The following is a 21,777-nucleotide window of genomic DNA, read 5'->3' as shown; positions in this document are numbered from 1 at the left end:
TCCTTTACCGGCCGCTCGCCCTTATCTCTACTCCGGAGCTCTCCCCACTACTCCTATTACTTCCCCTCTTTCTCGTCGCTGAACTGTCAGGATTAAATAATAATCGGTCTGTACGTATCATTACGGCTGCCCCTTTTAATGCTCATTGCAGATCGTTGTTTAAACAAGAGAAAATACTGACTAGTGAATCTCTATATATTTGTATGTTAACTTAGGATAAAATAACTATAGTAGTTGACGAGATATACATAATTATAATACCAGGTCCAGTTATCTTGTACTTGAACCGGCCGGCAGTTATATTTAATAAATTAAAGTGTAGGCTAGATTCAATATCTCTAAAATTATTCAACAAACTATGTTATGAGGTTCATATTGTTACTTTATCTAGATTTCGAAACGTTTTACGGAAATGGCTTTTTGATTATCCTTTTTATAATGTGAGTGAATTCTTCACTTCTAATTTAAATTTCAATTTTATTTTTAATTTGTACTTGTGTTTTTTTTATTGACTGACTATGTCCATAGCATTTGTTTTATGTTGATGGCTGTAATTAAATTAAATTAAATTTTAAAAAAATAAATTAAGAAAGAAAGAAAGAAAGAAAGAAAGAAAGAAAGAAAGAAAAACAATCCGGAGGTAGAAAGAGACAGACGAGAAAGAGAGGAATTAAAAATGAAAAATTACAGTATGAGGCAAATGAATGGGTGGAAAGAAGAAAAAACAAAAAGAAACAGAGAAAATTTTGGAAAGAGGAAAGTAGGTAAAGAGAAGAAGAGAAATACAGAAGCAAGGAAAAAAACGAAAAAATAGAAGGGGAGAAGTAAAGAAAAGAACGAAAAGATTGGGAGGGGTGTAGAGGACTGAAGAGAGGTAAGGGTAGAAAGAAATAAAAAGAAAGAAAGAAAGAAAGAAAGAAAGAAAGAAAGAAAGAAAGAAAGAAAGGGATAGACATAAGAAAGAATGAAACTGTAAGAAAAAGCTTAATTAAAAGAGTTGGACATTGTCATACTTTCTGTTTTATTATACACCATGTCCCGCTTAGAGGGATCGAGAAATAAATGCTCACCATTTAAAATCAGATGAAGATATTGTTTTGATTTACATCTGACAAGATGCAGAAACTGACCAAGTTTATGCACCAATGGTTTAAAAACAGTTGCATGTTCATGCGCATGAGCACTAACTTTTATCGTGGAAACGAGCCTGGCGCCATTCAGTAGAACATTCCGTCATTGGACCATTCTCCTTCATCGAGGCGACAATTAAAGGGAATACGTATCTGCACATGTGCAGAACTTTTGTTGTTGACCAACTCCCCTAAGATCGGTTTTTCAGCAACAAGGAGAACCCTTGCCTGGCCACCTAGGTCACCCGACTTGACGCCCATTGACCTCTTTCTGGGGCTTTATGACGAATGTTGTGTGCCAACGTGGTACAGTTGACTCTTTGGAAAAACTGAGACAACGCATTATAAATGCAGCTGCCCTAATCACTTCACAAATGTTATGGGACACTTGGCAGAAGGTTGAGTACATTTTGGATGTCTTCAGGGTAGCTCGAGGCGCACACATCGAGTTGCAGTGACCATTCTCCGAAACTCTGAGAATTTTTACATCAAGTTGTACAAAAAGTTATGTTATAAAACCATTATTTATACTTTAAATTAGCACTTATTTCTCGATCCCTCTAAGTGACACACTGTGTATATCAATATCATTTTTCGTTTTCTTCTTTTACTTCTTATTCTCCAATTTGGAGTATTATAGTTCTACGAGCTGTTTCAGCTTCTGTAACTTCCGTGGAAAATAATAAAGACAGAAAAATGAAGTACAGCGGAAAAAATTAAAATAATAATAATAATAATAATAATAATAATAATAATAATAATAATAATAATAATAATAATAATAATAATAATAATAATAATAATAATATAAGGAAACGGCATGGCGCGTCCTCAGGTTGCGGATAGAGGAGACGGCCTCCAGATATGGAGGGTAGCTGCGAATATATTGAATAAGCAGTCGTGGACAGCCGATAAGGGGTGGTCCTCCAGCTTGGGGGTTGGGCGAAGGGCTAACAACCCATCACCGTAAAAAACAGCTTGTTACGAATCCCTACAATAAGCCTCGGAATAGGACTGATTCTCTGGCACGACCACAGCAAAGGAATAAGGTTTTGAGATTTGGCACTTGGAACGTAACTAGTCTTTATAGAACAGGAGGGGTAACATTAGTAGCAAAAGATCCAGACGTTTGAGATGGGCAGGGCATGTAGCACGTATGGGCGAATCCAGAAATACATATAGAGTGTTAGTTGGGAGACCGGAGGGAAAAAGACCTTTAGGGAGGCCGAGACGTAGATGGGAGGATAATATTAAAATGGATTTGAGGGAGGTGGGATATGATGATAGAGACTGGATTAATCTTGCACAGGATAGGGACCGATGGCGGGCTTATGTGAGGGCGGCAATGAACCTTCGGGTTCCTTAAAAGCCATTTGTAAGTAAGTAAGTAATATAAGGAAAAATAAAAAAGAAAAAGAAAAATAAGACAGACACAAGAAAGAAAAGAGGGGAAATAAGAGAAAATGGAAAACGTAACATGTATTAAAGGAAAATAAAAGGAGAAAGGAAGAAACGATTTGATATCCAAAAAAAACTTTAACTTTAGGCACGACCAGTTCTCCGCATCGTACATCTTCGAAACAGTCAAGGTCTCCACAATATTTTATATCTCTCTAGTTGTACTAAATTACAAGATGAAATCTGCCATTCCCCGTGCACGTGTACACCACAAGCAAATTATCCAAGTAGAAGATAAATTTGCAAGGATTCCCTATAGAAACTTGAATTGTCGTGGCAATACGAACGAGTGGGAGATTACTTTTCCTATGGTGCTGATTTTTAATTAGCATAAATTAAGTATTTTGACGGCAAAAAAACTCTTCGTCAGAATGTCTGTATGGCTACTATCTCTCTAGTGGGTGTACGTCTCTTTTTGGCTGTTGTTTCGTTTTAAATAGTTCTTCTAGTCCAGGGGTCTGCGCTGGTTGATGTGGGGAGCAGCAGGTTCTGTAAGGAGCAAGTGAGCTGTTTACGTCATCTGAAGACTAGCAGCGACGGTTTTAATGAAGCGATCGTTTTATTTTGTAGAAACATGCAGTAGCTAACAGAGGATGCAGTGAAGCGCGCGTTATTCAATCATTTTATTTCAATTTTCCAACCATAAATGAAACTACTTTATTATACAGTACGTATACTAATTGGCTCCGCAGGAGAAATGGCAAACAGAACGCTAGGACTCGAAGAGTTGTGTTGGTATCGTGCAGGTAGGGTCAATGACCTTGGCCGCATTGAATGGTGGAGGGTGGGAGGGAGCGAGTCATTCCTTTCCCCAAACACAAGTGTTCAAAACAGGCGCTACACCGCACAAACTTTACATCGCTGCCCGGTCGAATACTGCCGCTTGCTTAACTGCGGAGCCAGTTAGTATACGCACTGTACAATAACGAAAACATAAGTTATTAATAATATTGTTGATACCTAAAATTCCTCCGTTACACAAAGAGTTGGTTCACACTTTGAGTGAAAATGACTATTGTACAATACCAACCATATCGTAGTTTCATCGAAGGAGGTAAAAAAAAAAAGGCTATGAATTCTTTCGTCTGTAATGATAATTGCCGTTAGAAAATGCTGAGTTCTTTCATACTTAATAACAAATTGCCGTTCGACATCTGAATTAAGTCCTTCTATTTCGAGCTGGGAAGTTTATCATGTCAAATTTGGCAGCAGTTATTCACAAGGACAGTTTTACGGAAGATCCTTCAGAGAATTGTCGGTATTCTCTCGTAATTAAGTATTCGATTTTGTAGCTAGCTAAAACAGCAGCTTGGTTCCGAATCTGTAATGATCCGAGAGAAATAGCTGATTGCTATACAAGCAGATAGGTAAAATAATACTGTTCTACAAAAAAAAAAAAAAAAAAAAAAAAAATTTGTTTGCTACTGGGGAAATTTCAAGTGTTTTATACTAAAATTAATGCGCTGATTCTATATCTGTAATCAGATTTATCATAGCACGTCAGGTTTTTTTTATTTATGGGACTGTAATATTAATCCTAAATCTTACTATTCAGTATATAGTCAGAAATATAAATTGAGCTTAGTTTATTATATTCTTTGTAAATTGTTACGTTATATTATTTTAAATACATTTATAAGAAGATATACACTTACAATATGTAGTAAGCACTAAGAACTCCGTTAAAAGTGCTTGAGACCTTTGCTTTTTTGCTTATATTGGCATGTGGTTGATCGCTGTAGAAACCAGCAGAAATCACCCAGCATTCTCGGACAGTATTGACTCTGGTACCTGGATTCCATCGTTGATATGTCCTGAAGAAAGTGCATTTTTAAAGACATGCGACAACCTAGATTCTGAAATACTCTAAGCATGTTATATACTAGCTCAGCATAATTTTCAGCTCGATAATGTCCTAGAAACCTAGTTGACAGTAGTACAAATGTATTCCAAGCTTCTAGTTCAAGAGCACTGAGTTTTGACCTGACGTAGTGTCACACATTATAATTAAAAATTAAAATCTTATTATTTTAAAATTGTCACGTGATAGAAAAAAACGGACTTCAGATTTGTAATAAGCACACTTAAATTGTTCTTGTTAAGTAGCAAAATCAAATGAAATAAATAAAATGGATCTAAAATGTAAAAATTAAAAATTAAAAATCTTATTATTTTAAAATTGTGACGTGTTAGAAAAAAACGGACTTCATATCTGTAATCAGCACACTCAAATTAGGTTTGGTACACTTGTTTTTGTTAAGTAGCAAAATCACAATAAAATAAATAAAATGAATCCAAAATGTAAAAATTAAAAATTAAAAATTTTATTTTAAAATTGTCACGTGATAAAAAAAACGGACTTCAGATCTGTAATCAACACACTCAAATTAGGGTTGGTACACTTGTTTTAGTTCAGTAGCAAAATCACTGTAGACCTGTGTAATCTGTGCAGTTAATGTCTTGAATATCTGTTTTGCTAATTAAACCGTTTAGCCATGAATTTAAATCGAATAATAGCGAAAATCGTTAAAATAAAGCTTGCAACGCAGGAACTGTCGCGCGTCACCGACTGAGTACAGCAAAGGGAGAGGGAAAGGTAAGGAGTGCACGCAGCGCTTGCTAGAGTGGCCGTGATGTTGCCAAACGCTTCATAGAAACACAACGATTTTCTCTAAAACGATGAATGTTGGAGAAAAAACTTATTTAGATTTTTCAAGTCTCTTCTCATGATATATTACCAGTTTAATTTCGGTGCAGAGGTTACCATCCACCCTGAATAGGTTAGCGAGCGTTACTCATGCTCTGTGACTGCGATCGCGCGTCGGTTCGAATCCCGTTAGGACTGATTTTCTCGCTTAGGTTTAAGCGAGATTTTCCAACTACAAGGCCAATTCTCGGCTCATCTCGTCAAAATACCATCACATTTCTACCGACGCTACACAACCGAGCAGTTGATACAGCATTGTTAAATAACAGATTTAAAAAACATGGAAAGATGCGCACGTAGCTTTCAGCGTCGTGCTGCGTCTGTTTATTGCGGTGAAGAGAGAGGGGGACAGAGATCGGGTAGAGGGGTCATGTGTAATGACGAGGGGGGTGTTAAGTGATCTAATTTTGGTCGTGGGGACGGCCAAAGGATGTGAGAATCTGCCACTCCAGATTTGTGCGAACTCGGTTCAGTTTGTGCTAGTGCGGCGAGACTGTTTTCCTTCACGTCCGGGACGTCACGGAGCTTCTGCGACGTTGCAGACATGTCTTCATCACCGTATTCTGATAGGTTACTCACTTATTTTGTTTAATTGGTTAGTTGGTTACATAGCAACTATTGGTGATATTAAGATTTTATCAGATACGTATAGAACATTTTATTCATTTTATTTATTTAAATTTAAATATACAGACAATTTAAATATACAAACAAACAAGAGAAATAGAAATAAAATAATACAAACGATATAAAACAGGAGATACAGTAGTATTAACAAAATTTGAGACCGAATAGCAGCGCTCGTGTTCGGTCGCAGTTCAGATATAATATTAATAGGCCTATAAGAGAATATAAAATAAAATAAAATAATAAAATAAAATATAATAAAATAGGAAATAGAGTTAAAATTACAGTTACAGAAATTATATAATACAATATTAATATAAGAGAAATATAGAAAATAAAAATAATAATAATAATAATAATAATAATAATAATAATAATAATAATAAATAAGTAAAATAAAATAGGAACTAAAATTTAAATTACAGCGGCAATGAACATTTATATATATATATATATATATATATATATATATATATATCAAAATTATAGAATACAAATATAATATAAGCTGATTAATTCATACACATAGGCTATAAATTTATTTAATCAAATTGAAGACATTAACACGTTTCTAATTTTCTTGTTATATGTTAGTGGGATACATGTTAGAAGTTTTGGGTGTAATTTAGTTAAAGCATTGTACAACCGAGGGCCAAAATTAAAACTATGCTTTAGACCAGCAGATGTGAGACATTTAGGTTCTACTAATGTTGAATTAATATTTCGTCTTGTGTCATAATTATGTGTCTGTAATACAAACTTATTACGATTTTTATGATAAAATTTTAACAGCGTATACTTATAAATTTATTCAGTATTAAATACATTAAATTCAGAATAAATTAATTTAGTTGGATAATCGAAATGTTTCTTCAAACAAATTTTAATTATTCGTTTTTGTAGTAAATTTAACGGACTAAGATTAATTTTTGTACTTCCACCCCAAACAATTATACCATATTGAATGATAGACTGAATAATGGCCAAATAAACAGTTCGTAGAACTCTAATGGGTAAGTAGTATCGAAGATTAACGAATTTATAAATTGTTTTACGAAGCCTCTTACAAAGATAAGTAATGTGATGAGGCCATTTTAAATTCTGATCAATAATGACACCCAGATATTTGACATACGTGGCTTCTTTCAGTGGTGGACATTTACAACTTTTGGGATCTAAACAATTTTCACTGTGTATTATTAGTCTATATTCATCACTAAATTTTAAATTTTGAAAACTGGCAGCTGTTAACGAAAAAGGAACTAAAGTTGATTTAGATATATTTAAAGAAAGGAAGTTCGAATTAAGCCATTTTTAACAATATTAGCACCTATATTAGCATTTCTATATGCTTCTTTCCAAGAAAAACCACTGAAAATAACTACTGTATCATCCGCATATGAAGATATAGATCCATGAATGCATTTTTCATCTCAGTGGAGTATAAGTAATTAATTATATTCAGTATTAAAAAATGTTCAATGGTTGAGCTGTTTGTATTTTTTCCATTGCTAATTTTCAAAATTGTAGTACAACGTTTCGAAGAGTGGATCTCGCTTCGTTGTCAAATGAAAACCTGCTGTGGGGATCGTAACAAACAGCTAACCTGTCTGACTGATCGACGACCCGTCAGGTTGGTGCGAAATATAAGACGGAACACAGCTGTTTGTAACGATCCCCAGAGTAGGTTTTCACCTGACGACGATGAAAGATCCACTCTTCCAAACGTTGTGCTACAATTTTGAGAATTAGCAATGGAATAAGTCCACACAGCTCGACCATTGAACAATTCACCGTTGCTCTCCCCTTCTTCATTCAGATTTTAAAATGTATCTCAATTAATGACACATACGTTTTAAGCAGAAATTAAAATATCCACTATATTAGGCATGCGTAAATATTTGACACGTTATCTATAGTCACATTTTTTTTTATAAATTCATAACTCTGCGAAGCTACATGCAGAAGTTCCCTATAAGCTCTAACATTTATTACACTAGGATATATAGCTCATACTAACAATGTGATATATTACTGTATTTACTCCAATCTAAGCTCTAATCATGAACTCTCTGATAAAAATATGGGAGAAAGCAATGGTCGATTATTCTGGTAAGACACAACTTCCATATTCCGATTGCAGGTGAAGTATACAGATGGTCTAAAAGTTTCGGAAGTTGAGTATATTTTTGTCTTCAATTAAAAAAAAAAGAGTGAGGAGAACAGTGGCGCCAACTTATATGAGCCCGCGGGGCCTGAGCCCACCCAATAATTTGTCGTATTATTATTATTATTATTATTATTATTATTATTATTATTATTATTATTATTATCATCATCATCATCGTCATCGTCATTTTTCCCTTTTCCATTCTTTCCTGGCTTAGTTACCTCATGAATAATGCCTTACTGGTGTCATTTATGAGGTACAAACCTGTCTTCGGACAGTTGACTAAACAAGAACATGATATGTGATGGTTGCTTATTGAAATCAGTAAATTACAATAAATATTATTTTAATGTACCGAAGTACATATGATATTTCCATATGTACTTCGGTACATTAAAATAATATATATGATATGCGTAAATCACTTCGTGATTTAAGACGGCGCTTATTCCGTCGGATCCCGGCCAATTAGTCACTCATAACGAGTGCACCTCAGCACATGTGTGGACTTCGGTCCTACGTTCATAGACATCTATGACGTAGTGCAGAGGGCGGCCACTAGAGGGAACCCAAGAGTTGGAGCTTGGAGACGATTCTATTCGGCGCTGGGGTTGTATCCGGTGTGGCTTAGTGGATAAAGCATCACGGTTCAAATCCCGGCGCAGGAGAGAATTTTTCTCCGTTCCATTACTCTTTCATCGTAAAATTACAATAAGAAAAATTCCATTAAGTAAGGATGCATTGCTGGTGTGCACTTTATTCATCTCTCCTTGTAGCATATAAGGACAGTGCTGAAAAGTTAGATTTAGAAGATGTTAGTGACGAATTTATAGGGAGAAACATATTTGCATCACTTCATGCTACGTAATAATGAGTCCACTTTCGTATTATTAATTTATAGAATTCAAGTCCCCAAGTTAAAATGTTTATATAATTATAACGCTCTATTTAATTACTAAAAATGGATAATTGTGCAGAACAGCTACGAACAAGATAATTCGGAGATTTTTGTTTTGTATACAGTAGTTACTAGTATGAAGGAACAAATTGGTATCCACATAAAATCCAAAAGAATGTTACCTACAAGTAGCCCCTGGACCTTATACTAACTACATACATTACAAAATCGTTGTCAGATCTCCATTTTATCATTTTTACTATTCTACAGTATATTTCATAGGCCTATACTATCCGTAGCCACATCAATATTACGAAAAATAATATCATTAAAGGAAGGATTTGTGAGATTCTTTTGGGAAATTATGATCAATGTTCGAGCCCACCGACTGTTTTTAAAAAGTTGGCGCCACTGGAGGAGGATATCCTGTTCTGTGACATCACCAGTGGCGTAGCATGAAATTTTGAGCAGGGGAAGCTAACTCAAGTTGTCTTTCATGCAATATGAGAAAACGTATTACAAAAATACAGTCTTAAAATAAATAGTAGTCAATTTCAAGTCAGCAGTCGAAGATTTGCTTGGAACCTCGTAAGAAACACCAATAAGGCATGACCTCAAATGATACGTAATAAAATACGATTTCACGGTTTACACATATCTCTTAACAAATAGACACGTATACGTATAACATTAGCTCACTCCCTGTCATACTTAGAGAAATCACAATATTAGTATCATTACGTAAGTATGCGTCTGTCTTTTGGGTGTGTCCTTCATTGACAGCAAGGGAGTCGGTCATTTGTTTTTTAAATCACACTTTTGTTCGTAAGTCAGTCTTGATAATACAATTGTCCTAAAAAATTCAAGTAAATTAGTGTCAAGAACTGTTATTTCGCTCATTATTTATTATATCAGCCACAATGCACACTAACACTTCAACTGAACACAACTGACGAAAAGGGATAACTCGGAAACTACATTTTAAATGTTAAAGCTAGCTTCTTTTCGAGCTTTGCGACTAGGGTAGTTTAAAAGGGATGGAAAATCTGCGGGGTGGATTAAACAGAAGAAACCGGTCTGCTTGGAAGCTGGTGTGTGCAGGCTTCTTGTTTACTGCTGCATCACAAATAATCCTGAGCTGCCGCATCACAATATTTAACGCGTAAATATAAATTCTATTAAAATTAATAAATAATTTTCTCCATAAACAGCAGGTTTATTATGAAATTATTATTAACTGGGGAAGCTGAGCTTTTTAGCTTACATTGACGCTACGCCACTGGACATCACCACTAATAACAGTAGCATTTCTTCCCTTTTTGTTTGCCTGAAGACTAAGGTAAATCCAAGGTTTGAAGCGACGTTAGATTTTGTACATTTTGAAAATGCTCAAACTAAACCACTTTTGTTGAAGCTGTCGGCAAGTGAGACTTTATATCTCATTATTTTATCCGTAAAAAATCAACAGTAATTTATTCGATATAGCTCATCAGATTGTCATACTAACGCTGTTTCTTGCTCTGTCCCTCAAGCGGTAGGATTATGTTCATTTAAAAATATACTTAAACTCCTTTAAGCTATAAAAACCTTAACCAAAGAATTTCTTGATTGGTGACATAATTATGCAGATAATAATAAATTATATTTGTCACAAAATTGTATGTAGGCTATACAGTTTCATTTTCTACTTATAAAAAAATGAATAGGAGTTATTGTTAGAATCGATTTCGAATAATATCGCCATTTCGTGCATTTTAATGAAGTACACCGCCAGTTCATTTTAACAATAATTATATTCAATATTCATTATTTCCTAATGAAGTTATTCGTAGATAAATAAGATGAACAAAATCCACCCAAAAGTTGCAAAATAAATCATTCCACATTGAAGTCTCGCAAAAAAAAAAAAAAAAAGAAACGTCTTCCCCAAATAACTGCGAATGACGTGTAGGCTATTTTCCATGAAAATCCCTTAATTGATTTTTAAGACATGACTAATAAAAAGGTGCAACAGTATTACTCAGGACTGTTATCGCAAAAAGAATTCCACATTCTATTCTGACATACGACGCACTTTATTTCGTTGTGTTGTCATAGCAAACAAAAGCCACGAGTGTACAGCTAGTACTTTCTGTACTAATAAAGCAAACATCTGCTATCGATAGTTACGTCACATAACGCACTTCCTTTGTTGCCTCATTATTCGACATGAACTACTCGATGTGTGTGTCAGACTTTCAGTTCGGTGTCAAAACTTCCAGCGGTGTTGCGGTAGTGACGGTAAGGGGTGGCATAAAGAATAAAGTTCCATCTAACATTGGTTTTATTTGTTATCGATTGTCAACGCTGTAAATTAGATTTCAAAAATATACCAAGTATACTCTTTTTCTTCTTACTTATGGACTTTATTTATGTATTTCTCTCAGTATTTTATTTTATTTCAATTCTTTATTCAATCTTTCATTTATTTCCTATTTCTTCACTATTTCTTTAAATCAGTGTCGTTATTTGCTCATTTATTTGCTATAGTTATATTTATTTAAATGTATATTTACGTCATTTATCAAGTAGAATATTTATTTAGTTATTTATGCTAGAATATTACATTATTTATTTTCTTACTCATACATTAATCCAATTTATGTATTTACTTAATTTATTTATTATTATTTATTAATAAATAATAATTCTATACCGGTATCCATTAATTTAAGTACTATTTTTCTTTAATCTAATGTTTTAATTTAGAAATCTTCTCACCATTCGTGAGCTGCCACAAGGGACAAAGAGTACTTAACCATATAAATGTTTACAAGTTCAGTGAACCATTAATTTTGTTTTGACAATGAAACTCCTACAAGTACATAGCTGCAAATACATTTTGTGATTGGTGGAAATATACCTAGTTTTAGAGAGGCAAAAATCCATCCAAAAATGATTTTGTTCAGTTTATTTCATTTTTATTTACATATTTTATTTATTCTCTCACTTATTTCCTCCTTTACTTTCTAAAATTAATGTCGCTTGTTTATTTAGTTAATGTATGCTTATCTACAAATTCAATTTATTTAATAATTATTTATTCGTTTAGTTTAATTCATTTTATTTTAATATCTTACTTGGATTATTTTGTGCTTATTACATTAATATACGACTTCTTCTTTGCTTATGTACTTTATTAATTTGTTTCTTTGTTTATTGAATTTTGTTTGCTTATTTGTTTGGTTTCTAGTTTTCATTATTTTAATTCTTTATTTATTATTATTTAGTTTTTAGTCGTTTAGTTCATATTTTTTTACTTAATTAATTTATCGCATTGGTTCATTATTTAATCCACCTCATTTATTTCCTTGTTTCTTTATTTAGTTTACTTATTACCTTCTTTATTTCATTTAATTTAATTCATTTATTTTAATTATAATTTTCGTCTTTGTTTGGTTAATGTACATGTACAAGTACATATTACATATCTATTTATTTAATTAACTTATTTCCTTACACAAGTACTTCCTTACATTTATTTATATGTACTTGACTATTAATTTTATTCTGTTTTTGTTTTTTTATTTGCTACTTAAATCAGTATGGATGTCACCTTTATTGCTAACTCCATACATTTATATTCTTGTTTTACTACTAACATCTTATTTATTTTCTTGTTTATGTACTTAGTTTCTTGCTTAGTCAATTGTCCGAAGACAGATTGGAAAATCATAAGTGACAACAATAAGACATCACTCATGAGGCAATTAAGCCAGGAGATAATGTGGTAGATTGGCCAGTTCTCTTCCCCCTCCATTGCATACATCACTGACTAGAACTAATCAGACTTCAGATGCATACAAAAAAATTGTTCTTTCTCTGACACATATCGTCAAGTGAGATGTACTGCCTGATGTACGTATCAGCCAGAACCTCAATCAGAGGTAGTATTTAGTTTAATTGACTTATATTGATTTTTATTTTATCTTATCCTCTTTTCTAATTTTAATACTTCATTTCATTATTCATTTACTTAATGAACATTTTTAATTTCCTTCTTCACTTATTTAATTCACATTTTTTTGTTGTTCACTTCCTTAAATCCATTTATTGATTTGTTTTTTTTTTATTAATTTAGTGTAATTTATTATCAATATTTCTTTAGTTCGGCAGTTTAATTTACTATTTCTTCTTTTCATCATTAATTTGACTTCTCGTTCACCTATTTCAGTTGATTCTTTTGCTGCTCATTTAGTTAATAAATATTTCATGTACATAATTATGTTATTTCCTTGTTCACTTGCTTAATTCACTTCTTTTCTTGTACATTTATTTAAATTAATTTATTCGTTCATTTATTTACTTGTTTATTCATTATGTTTTTGTTTATTCATTATTTATTTTAATCATTTCTTTATTTATTCCCTCAATTTAATATACGATTTCTTATTTCTTTAATTAATTTTATTTTCGTTCACCTACTCCATTTCGTTATTTATTTAGATACATACGAAGTGTAGAATTATTTCAATTATTTTCTAGTTTAATTTTGATCAAATCAGTTAATATGCTTCTTAACTGATTTTAATTATTTATTTTCTTCTATATTTAGTTAATATTTATTTTTTATTTTATTTTTAATTTATATATTTCCTTATTTATTTATCTTTGTGTAATGGTTTGCTGGTTATATACTTTACTTTGTTTATTAAATATTTCATCAGTCTATTTGCTTCTTTACTTATTTTAATTGCAGATTTTCATATTTCTTTACTTAGTTTTATTTATTTACATTTTAATTTATTTTAATTAATTGTTTACTACTGCACTTAATTCATTTCATATCTTTGTTTGTATGTTAATGATGTAATGTATTTATTACCTTGTTTATCAGTTTCATTAATTTATTTGGTTACTCATTTTATTTACTTGTTTATGTGCTGACTGCTTTCTTCACAGAAGGTTTATGGTTTCTTCTTACGTTTGCTTTGTTTATGGTTTTGGTTGCTAGTTATGTAGTTCTGTTTCAACACAGATATAATTTATGTAAAATATAATTTGATTGCTGTTAATAATTGTCTTTTATTTCTTTATAAAGTAGAATTTTTTAAATTCACTTTCCTGCTTATTTTTCTGAATCGAGCGTTATTTTCATATTATATTGTATGAATAATAATAATAATAATAATAATAATAATAATAATAATAAAAATAAATTTTTGTAATTATTCAAAATATTTTAATATTGACGAAATGAACGTTTCAGGGCTCCGGATTTACAAATATAAGTAAGACTATTTCTGTCACTGCTATCATATTCTTCTTATTCATTAATTATTTGATATAAAACACAGATTATCTCATAATATAAAGTTAAACTTAATTTGGTTACTGCTAGATAAAAGGAAAAAAAAACTAGCAAAAACAATATTGTTAACATAGTTCCCATCGCACAAAATAACTTTTAGTCTTCAGTGATACAATTGCATAAAATTTCTGTCTTCAGGATTACCACCATATAAAAAATTACTTCTGACATGTTGTCTATCTGTTTACTTTCTCCTATACTTACCCATCTTTCTGAATACGAGCTTTTCTCTTAAACTACTGGAGGGATTTTGTTCATATTCCATGTAAACGAGCAAATTCAGTTAGAATAATCTCAAGTGAAATGTAACCCCTTCCATAAAAAAACTAAATTTTATTTTTTTATCAGTGTTCGGCGATGTAAAGAATATGACTTAAGGGACTTAAATTAAGAATCCAGTACATTTCTGACTTATATAAAAACAAGCATTCCAAGTAGCTGCGTTCCCACAAATATCACAATAGCCACGTTTATTGCTGTTTATTAGTTTCTTATACTCGTAGTAATATTGTAGAAGTGTTGCTAATATTTTTATAGTATGGTCTTCAGGGGGTTTATCTGTATTATTTGTTTGTAAATATATAAACTGATCTGGAAATAATTTTGGTATTTATTATTTTTTCTATTAAGGTTTTGATTGAAAACATGAAAATTATTTATTAAATAGGTTTCTGAGATTTACGAAAACTTCCATAATTTTTTGTGATGATTTGGGTTATTCTGGAAATGAAGAGAAAGATAAACTTTCTCTTTCTGTTTAAGTGTGCGGTGACGTAAGAAATATGAATAGATAAAGCAAATTAAAGATCAAGTTCAGTTTTAACTTTATTTTAAAATTCTGCAAAAATAATAATAATAATATTACGAGAATGGTTAGAAATTTATCAGTAATATTTTCTGTAATTTAATTTTGCAAACTCATGTTGATAGATAAAAAAAACTCATTTTTGTATTATTATGGTTTATACAAGTCTCTGATTTGTTAGTGAATTTCAAGCTTTTTTCTGGAAATTATCTTAAATTTAAATTTAAATTTAATTTATTTATTTATTTAAATATAAAGAATACAGAATATAATTACAACAATAGAAATAGAAATAAAATAATACAATCAATATAAAAAGAGGATACAATAATATTAACAAAATTTGAGGACCGAATGAGCAGCGCTCGTGTTCGGTCACAGTTCAGATATATTATTAATATAAGAGGAATGTAGAAAATAAAATAGGAAGGAAAATTAAAATTACAGCTACAATGAAATTATATAATATAATATTAACATAGAGAAGAATAATATCGTACGTGACTAAATAGGACAATTTATGAAAAAATATATATTCCGAAATTATAGAATACAAATATAATATAGGCTGATTAATTCATGCACATAGGCTATAAATTTATTTAATCAAATTGAAAACATTAACACGTTTCTAATTTTCTTGTTATATGTTAGTGGGTTACATGTTAGAAGTTCTGGATGTAATTTAGCTAAAGAATTATACAACCGAGGGCCAAAATTAATACTATGCTTTAGACCAGCAGATGTGAAATATTTGTGCGTTTAAATGTGCAGTAATGTAGGGGGTGTAAATACGAATAAAGAATCCATTAGGCCTATTATTTTAATAATGTTATTAATTTGCGTAGAAATAAGTATGAAAACTTCTCCACTAACATCAAAATAAGTTACTAATGACATTTAATTAAATATGACCTTTGTGACTATTAATAATATGAAAAGTTTTTTTTTTTTTTTTTTTTTTTTTTTTTCAATTTTATTACTAGTGTGAATTTCATGATTCTTTAAGTTTTTACAATTTTTTTTCGACACTGAAATTCTTCTGGGAAGTGCTTCGCGTTTAAATGTGCAGTGATCTAGGATATTTATATAAATACTCATTACCTAACCAGTGTCAATTAACATTGTTATTATGTTACGCAAAGGTAAACATTTGGAGAAATCATCACCACCTCAAATATTGAAACAATGCACTGATGATAATCATTAGAATGCAGTTTTTGTAAACTCATTTTCGTTATAGGCTATAAACTGCCTTCTTCAAATTTCCTTACGTGGTATGATTGTCAGATTTTTCTAAATCTGTATTATTTATATGTGAACCTGAAGATTCTTCTGGGAGATTATTCGTTTCGTTTAGATGTGCAGTGACTTAGAGAGTGTGACTAAGGGTACGTACACGTTGGAGCAACGATAAACGATAAAAGAAACGATCTAGCGACGCTTTGGTATTATCAAAGAATCAAGTGTTCATATCGGAGCAACGAGGACGCGGGAAGCGAACATTTTGATTTATCAGTAGAAGATATTCTATGCATCCACTTAATGAAAGAAGGTTATAGGAAATATCAGCTGCTAAGTTCAAGGTTAATGTAACTTAAATACGTACAAAATTCAACCCGTTTCTCATCCCAAAGACAGTATAAATTCGTTGTGTTGTGTTTGGTTCTTGTGATCCCATTACATAGGACGAATAATTACACAACTGATCAATTTGCCAATATCTACAATAATTAATTTAATATGCCGAAATCGATTAATATTCGGATATATTTATAATCACCGGTAATTATACAGATTAATATTATCTTAATCAGAGATCATATGAACGACAAGAGCGAAGAAAATGGAACTTTTCTTTTTCGTCGCTTTTATCGTGTATCTTCGCTTTTATCGTTACTCCAATATGCACACCTCAATGACAATGCATGCTTCAATTCCCTCTGATATAGCATCGCTGCTTCTTTTATCGTTTATCGTCGCTCCAACTTGTACGTACCCTTAGAAAACACAAGTTAAGAAGTCTGATATAGATTAGTTATTTGAGTGCTGTGAACAAGATTAAAGAAGACTAGAAACGGAAATATACTGTAAATGTAAAAATATAAATTCGCTTTCATGTGTACTTCATGTGAACAACGTGAGTGTAATGACAGACAGGAGAACTTAATCATGTGTACAAGTGTGTTGTGTCATTAACATCTGCTGAAGATGTCGACCATTGACTTCGACGAGGTATTGCAGCACATCGGGGAGAGAGGTCGGTACCAGCAGATCATGTACTACCTTCTCTGTATACCCGCTACTATTCCGGCGGCGTTCCTGGCCTTCAGCCAGGTTTTCGTGTCGGCATCCCCGGAACACTGGTGTCGTGTGCCTTCCTTGGACCATCACCCACTGGCTGCCGACCAGCAGAAGGCGCTAGCAATCCCGTACACTCTGCGCCCCGATGGAAGGAGACAGTACAGCCGCTGTTATATGTATGATGTGAATTTCACTGCGTTACTTCACGTGCAGACTCTGAGAGCAGGGCCCGAGGACCCCCAGTTGCCGATCCCGGACAGGGAGTGGAATATCACCAAATGTCTGTACGGATGGAACTACGACCGCAAGGACTACGACAGCACGCTGGTCACAGAGGTACTGTGTTCCATTGCATGCTTGTATTTCGATTTATATTATTGTTGGATTAAATTTTTTATTTATTTATTTATTTATTCATTTATTTATTTATTTATTTATTTATTTATTTATTTATTTATTTATTTATTTATTTATTTATTTATTTATTTATTTATTTTAAATTTAAATATACAGAATAAAGAATATAATTACAAACAAACAAGAGAAATAGAAATAAATAATACAAACAATATAAAAAAGGAGATACAGTAGTATTAACAAAATTTGAGACCGAATGAGCAGCGCTCGTGTTCGGTCGCAGTTCAGATATAATATTAATAGGCCTATAAGAGAATATAAAATAAAATAAAATAGGAAATAGAATTTAAAATTACAGTTACAGAAATTATATAATACAATATTAATATAAGAGAAATATATAAAATAAAAAATAATAATAGTAATAAAAATAAATAAGTAAAAAAAAATAGAAACTAAAGTTTAAATTACAGAGGCAATGGAATTATATAATATAATATTAACACTAGAGAAGAATAATATCGCACGTGAAAAGTAGGACTATAGGCTATATTTCAAAATTATAGAATACAAATATAATATAGGTTGATTAATTCATACACATAGGCTATAAATTTATTTAATCAAATTGAAGATATTAACACGTTTCTAATTTTCTTGTTATATGTTAGTGGGTTACATGTTAGAAGTTCTGGGTGTAATTTAGTTAAAGCATTGTACAACCGAGGGCCAAAATTAATGCTATGCTTTAGACCAGTAGATGTGAGACATTTAGGTTCTACTAATGTTGAATTAATATTTCGTCTTGTGTCATAATTATGTGTCTGTAATACAAACTTATTACGATTTTTTTGATAAAATTTTAACAGCGTATATTTATAAACTTGTTCAATATTAAATACATTAAATTCAGAATAAATTAATTTAGTTGGATAATCGAAACGTTTCTTCAAACAAATTTTAATTATTCGTTTTTGTAGTAAATTTAAAGGACTAAGATTAATTTTTGTACTTCCACCCCAAACAATTATACCAAACAAACAATTGAATTCAGTTGTTCTCAGGATTAAGGCTGGTTCACAATAAACCGGGAACGGAAACGAGAACGAGAACGAGAATTGAAATATTGTTAAAATAAATGTATTTAAATACATTTATTTTAACATTATTTCCGTCTCGTTCTCGTCGTTTCCGTTCCCGGTTTGTTGTGAACCAGCCTTTAGTTGCCAGGCAACACTAAATGCAGATATCCAGATAGCTCTGGTAAGCACAGAGATTTCATAAATTGCAACTTATGAGTACACAGAATTCATTTTGTTTAGTTAGAGGTCAGTAGGGCTAGGGGATTTTAAGTCTAATGACCAGGGAAAGGGATTTGGAGTATTGTAACGAATGGTGAAACGTAGTATAGATATTCGTAGCTCAGTGACTGTCAAGTGAGCTGCGTGGACGAGTACAGTCCACTTCATACAAACTTACACGCAACGTGCTGTAAACGTATTTCAGAATAAACAAATGGAATAGTTTAATGGCATATAGTGGCCTACATACATAATCTGCATTTCATTTTGAACTACATGTGTTTTTCTTGGCAACGCACAAGACACCAATAAACTACATTACAAATGTACATAATTAAATATCAATCTCTGCGTCCTCGCGTGTCAGTGGAAACATTGATGGTTGATAGACAGTTGTCTTCTGTATGGAACTCGCCTCTGAATATGTATGTTTTTCTGTCAGGAGTGTGTTAAATTAAATGCTCTTATTTACAATGCCATGAAATATGACAATATGTTTACAACGTACTGTATACTGCAGTATTTACAATCGTATATACTATAATATTTACAACATAGCCTAATACCACAGTCTACTATATACAGTCGCGAAGCTTGAGGTGTTTTTTTGCAAATCTCGTGATAAAGCGCTCCAAGCGGTTAGCAACTAGAAACAATAGACTGCCCATGGTCGACTTTGGACTGTGTCGTATTTCTATCGAGTGCTAGCTTGTTGCGTATTTCACATTGATGCTTGTGAAATGTTCGTTATTGGTTGTAATGAAAATGTTAATGGCTAAAATATAATAATTGGAATAATAATATGGGACAAGGAGGAGACGTTTGTAGTGCTATAAATTGTAGCAACAGTAAGAGAAAGAGGCCAGAGTTATCCTTTTTCCGATTTCCGAAAGATTCAGAAAGGTTCCTGGGTTTCCACAAGAATGCTCTGCAGAAACAAAACTCTTAATTTTGAAGTTCTTTGTGACTGTTAGAATACATTATATTCTTTAATTTCACAATGAAATGTTTCAGTCTAACCGAAAGGACATTAGATACCGGTTAAAGTTCTGTTACTTAGGCTGCTAAATTTCCAGATAAATAAAGGTTAGGTCTACTTTTTTTTTCAGAGGATATATTTTTAATTGTAGCTATTAATTTTGTTATTATTTTTATGTGTTATTTTATTAAAGACGCAGAAAAATTAAGCTTGTTTTAATGAAATTTATTGATCACGTTTTATTTTCAATTCTGGTGGGATTATTATTGCTTAGGCCTACTTTTTTTTTTCAAAGGATATGTTTTTAATTATAGCTGTTAATTTTGTTGTTATTTTTATTTGTTGCTTTACTAGAGACGTAGAAAAAGTCTGTTACAATAAAATTTATTGATCACGTTTTATTTCCAATTCTGGTGTGATTATTATTGCTTAACCTCATCCCACTTTGTTAACTACGTAAGCCTACACTACAAGTACCGGTACGCGTAAGTTACTCCATTAATTCATATTTCCATTATTATTGTTGTAAAGGGAAATGCAAATTAAGATTTATTGGTTTCATAGTTAATTATCGCTATAATCTTGAATGCGTGAAGCTATTATAGTAAATTTCAGTTCGTTTTGCACAAACAAAAATTATATTACTTATTTCTTGCAGATATCTTCGAGTTTATGGTGGAATTTAATATACTTCATTAAAATAACAAATTAACTTTATGCATTTAATATTTCAATAATGGAAGGAAGGTGTTAATTTTTCCAAAAGAACACGACAACGAAAGTGTAACATATTTTGTCATCTGCTAGGAGAGAGATCTGCGATGATGAGGCGATAGTAGCAATCCTAGTGGTGGGCAACTACCCATGTTTGCATTTTTACTACATATTGAGCTTCGCGACTGTATATAGTAGACTGTGCTAATACAGTATTATTAAATGTTGAACAAAATGTAGAACCAAACGAAATGGCATTTTCAATTAATGCTATGTTTTGTTGATGAAACAATTATTCCTGCTGAAATGTAAGTATCATTTTCAAATTTTCAAAATACAACTTTGCTCTGTTGCAAAGAAGGAAATTTTTTAACATGGAAAAACTCCACTCGACATCTGCAGAGACAATTGGAGAATAAGTACTTGAAATAAGATACGTCAAATTAAGTTCACATGTTGGATGACGTCATTGGGTTACGTCTTTGTTAGTACATCTGAAATCCGACTAAGAATACTGTATCCATCATTTTTAATCAAAACTGTTCATTTTTTCACCAACACGTTTTCATGCTTCACCTTCTACTGCACTCAGTTTATTTACAATAGTCCTCATAATAGCTATTTATTTGCACAATTAGTTCTACTCCTGACTTTTCTTACCGAATAATGGCATTCGGTAAATATAAAAAATTTGACTTAATGTCCATGACTTCTTTTTCGATTGTTCTATCATTTAGCGGTTCCTGGGGTATTTGAATAATAATAATTAGACTTCGTGGAATTGCCATGAGAATCGCAAGGTTTACTACACACGCAGTATAGACTGTATGAGAAGGGGGCGTGCAACGGATGGAGTATGCCTCTGATGTAAACACTGAGCAGTATACTGCGGTTACAATAAAACTTGTATCCTGCATTCAAGAAATATAATGAATGAGCATTGAAGTAGGAAATGTCTAAACATGTAAATACACAAT

The 21,777-nt window shown here is 31.9% G+C and overlaps 1 protein-coding gene across 1 annotated transcript in view; it reads left to right on the top strand.

Annotated features, from left to right (window-relative positions):
* Nucleotides 1–17,211: 17,211 nt before the first annotated feature.
* The window catches only part of LOC138695945 (carcinine transporter-like), a 31,674-nt gene continuing 27,108 nt past the window's right edge, over nt 17,212–21,777 (top strand). Inside the window, exon 1 of the mRNA XM_069820351.1 lies at nt 17,212–17,785. Coding sequence (XP_069676452.1) covers nt 17,357–17,785 — 429 coding nt within the window. The 5' untranslated portion in view covers nt 17,212–17,356. The remainder of the gene's footprint in view (nt 17,786–21,777) is intronic.

The sequence above is a fragment of the Periplaneta americana genome, chromosome 3 (assembly GCF_040183065.1).
Source record: "Periplaneta americana isolate PAMFEO1 chromosome 3, P.americana_PAMFEO1_priV1, whole genome shotgun sequence".
NCBI lineage: Eukaryota > Metazoa > Arthropoda > Insecta > Blattodea > Blattidae > Periplaneta > Periplaneta americana.
Note: the sequence above shows the minus strand (reverse complement) of the source record. Positions and strands in the feature narration are given on the sequence as shown.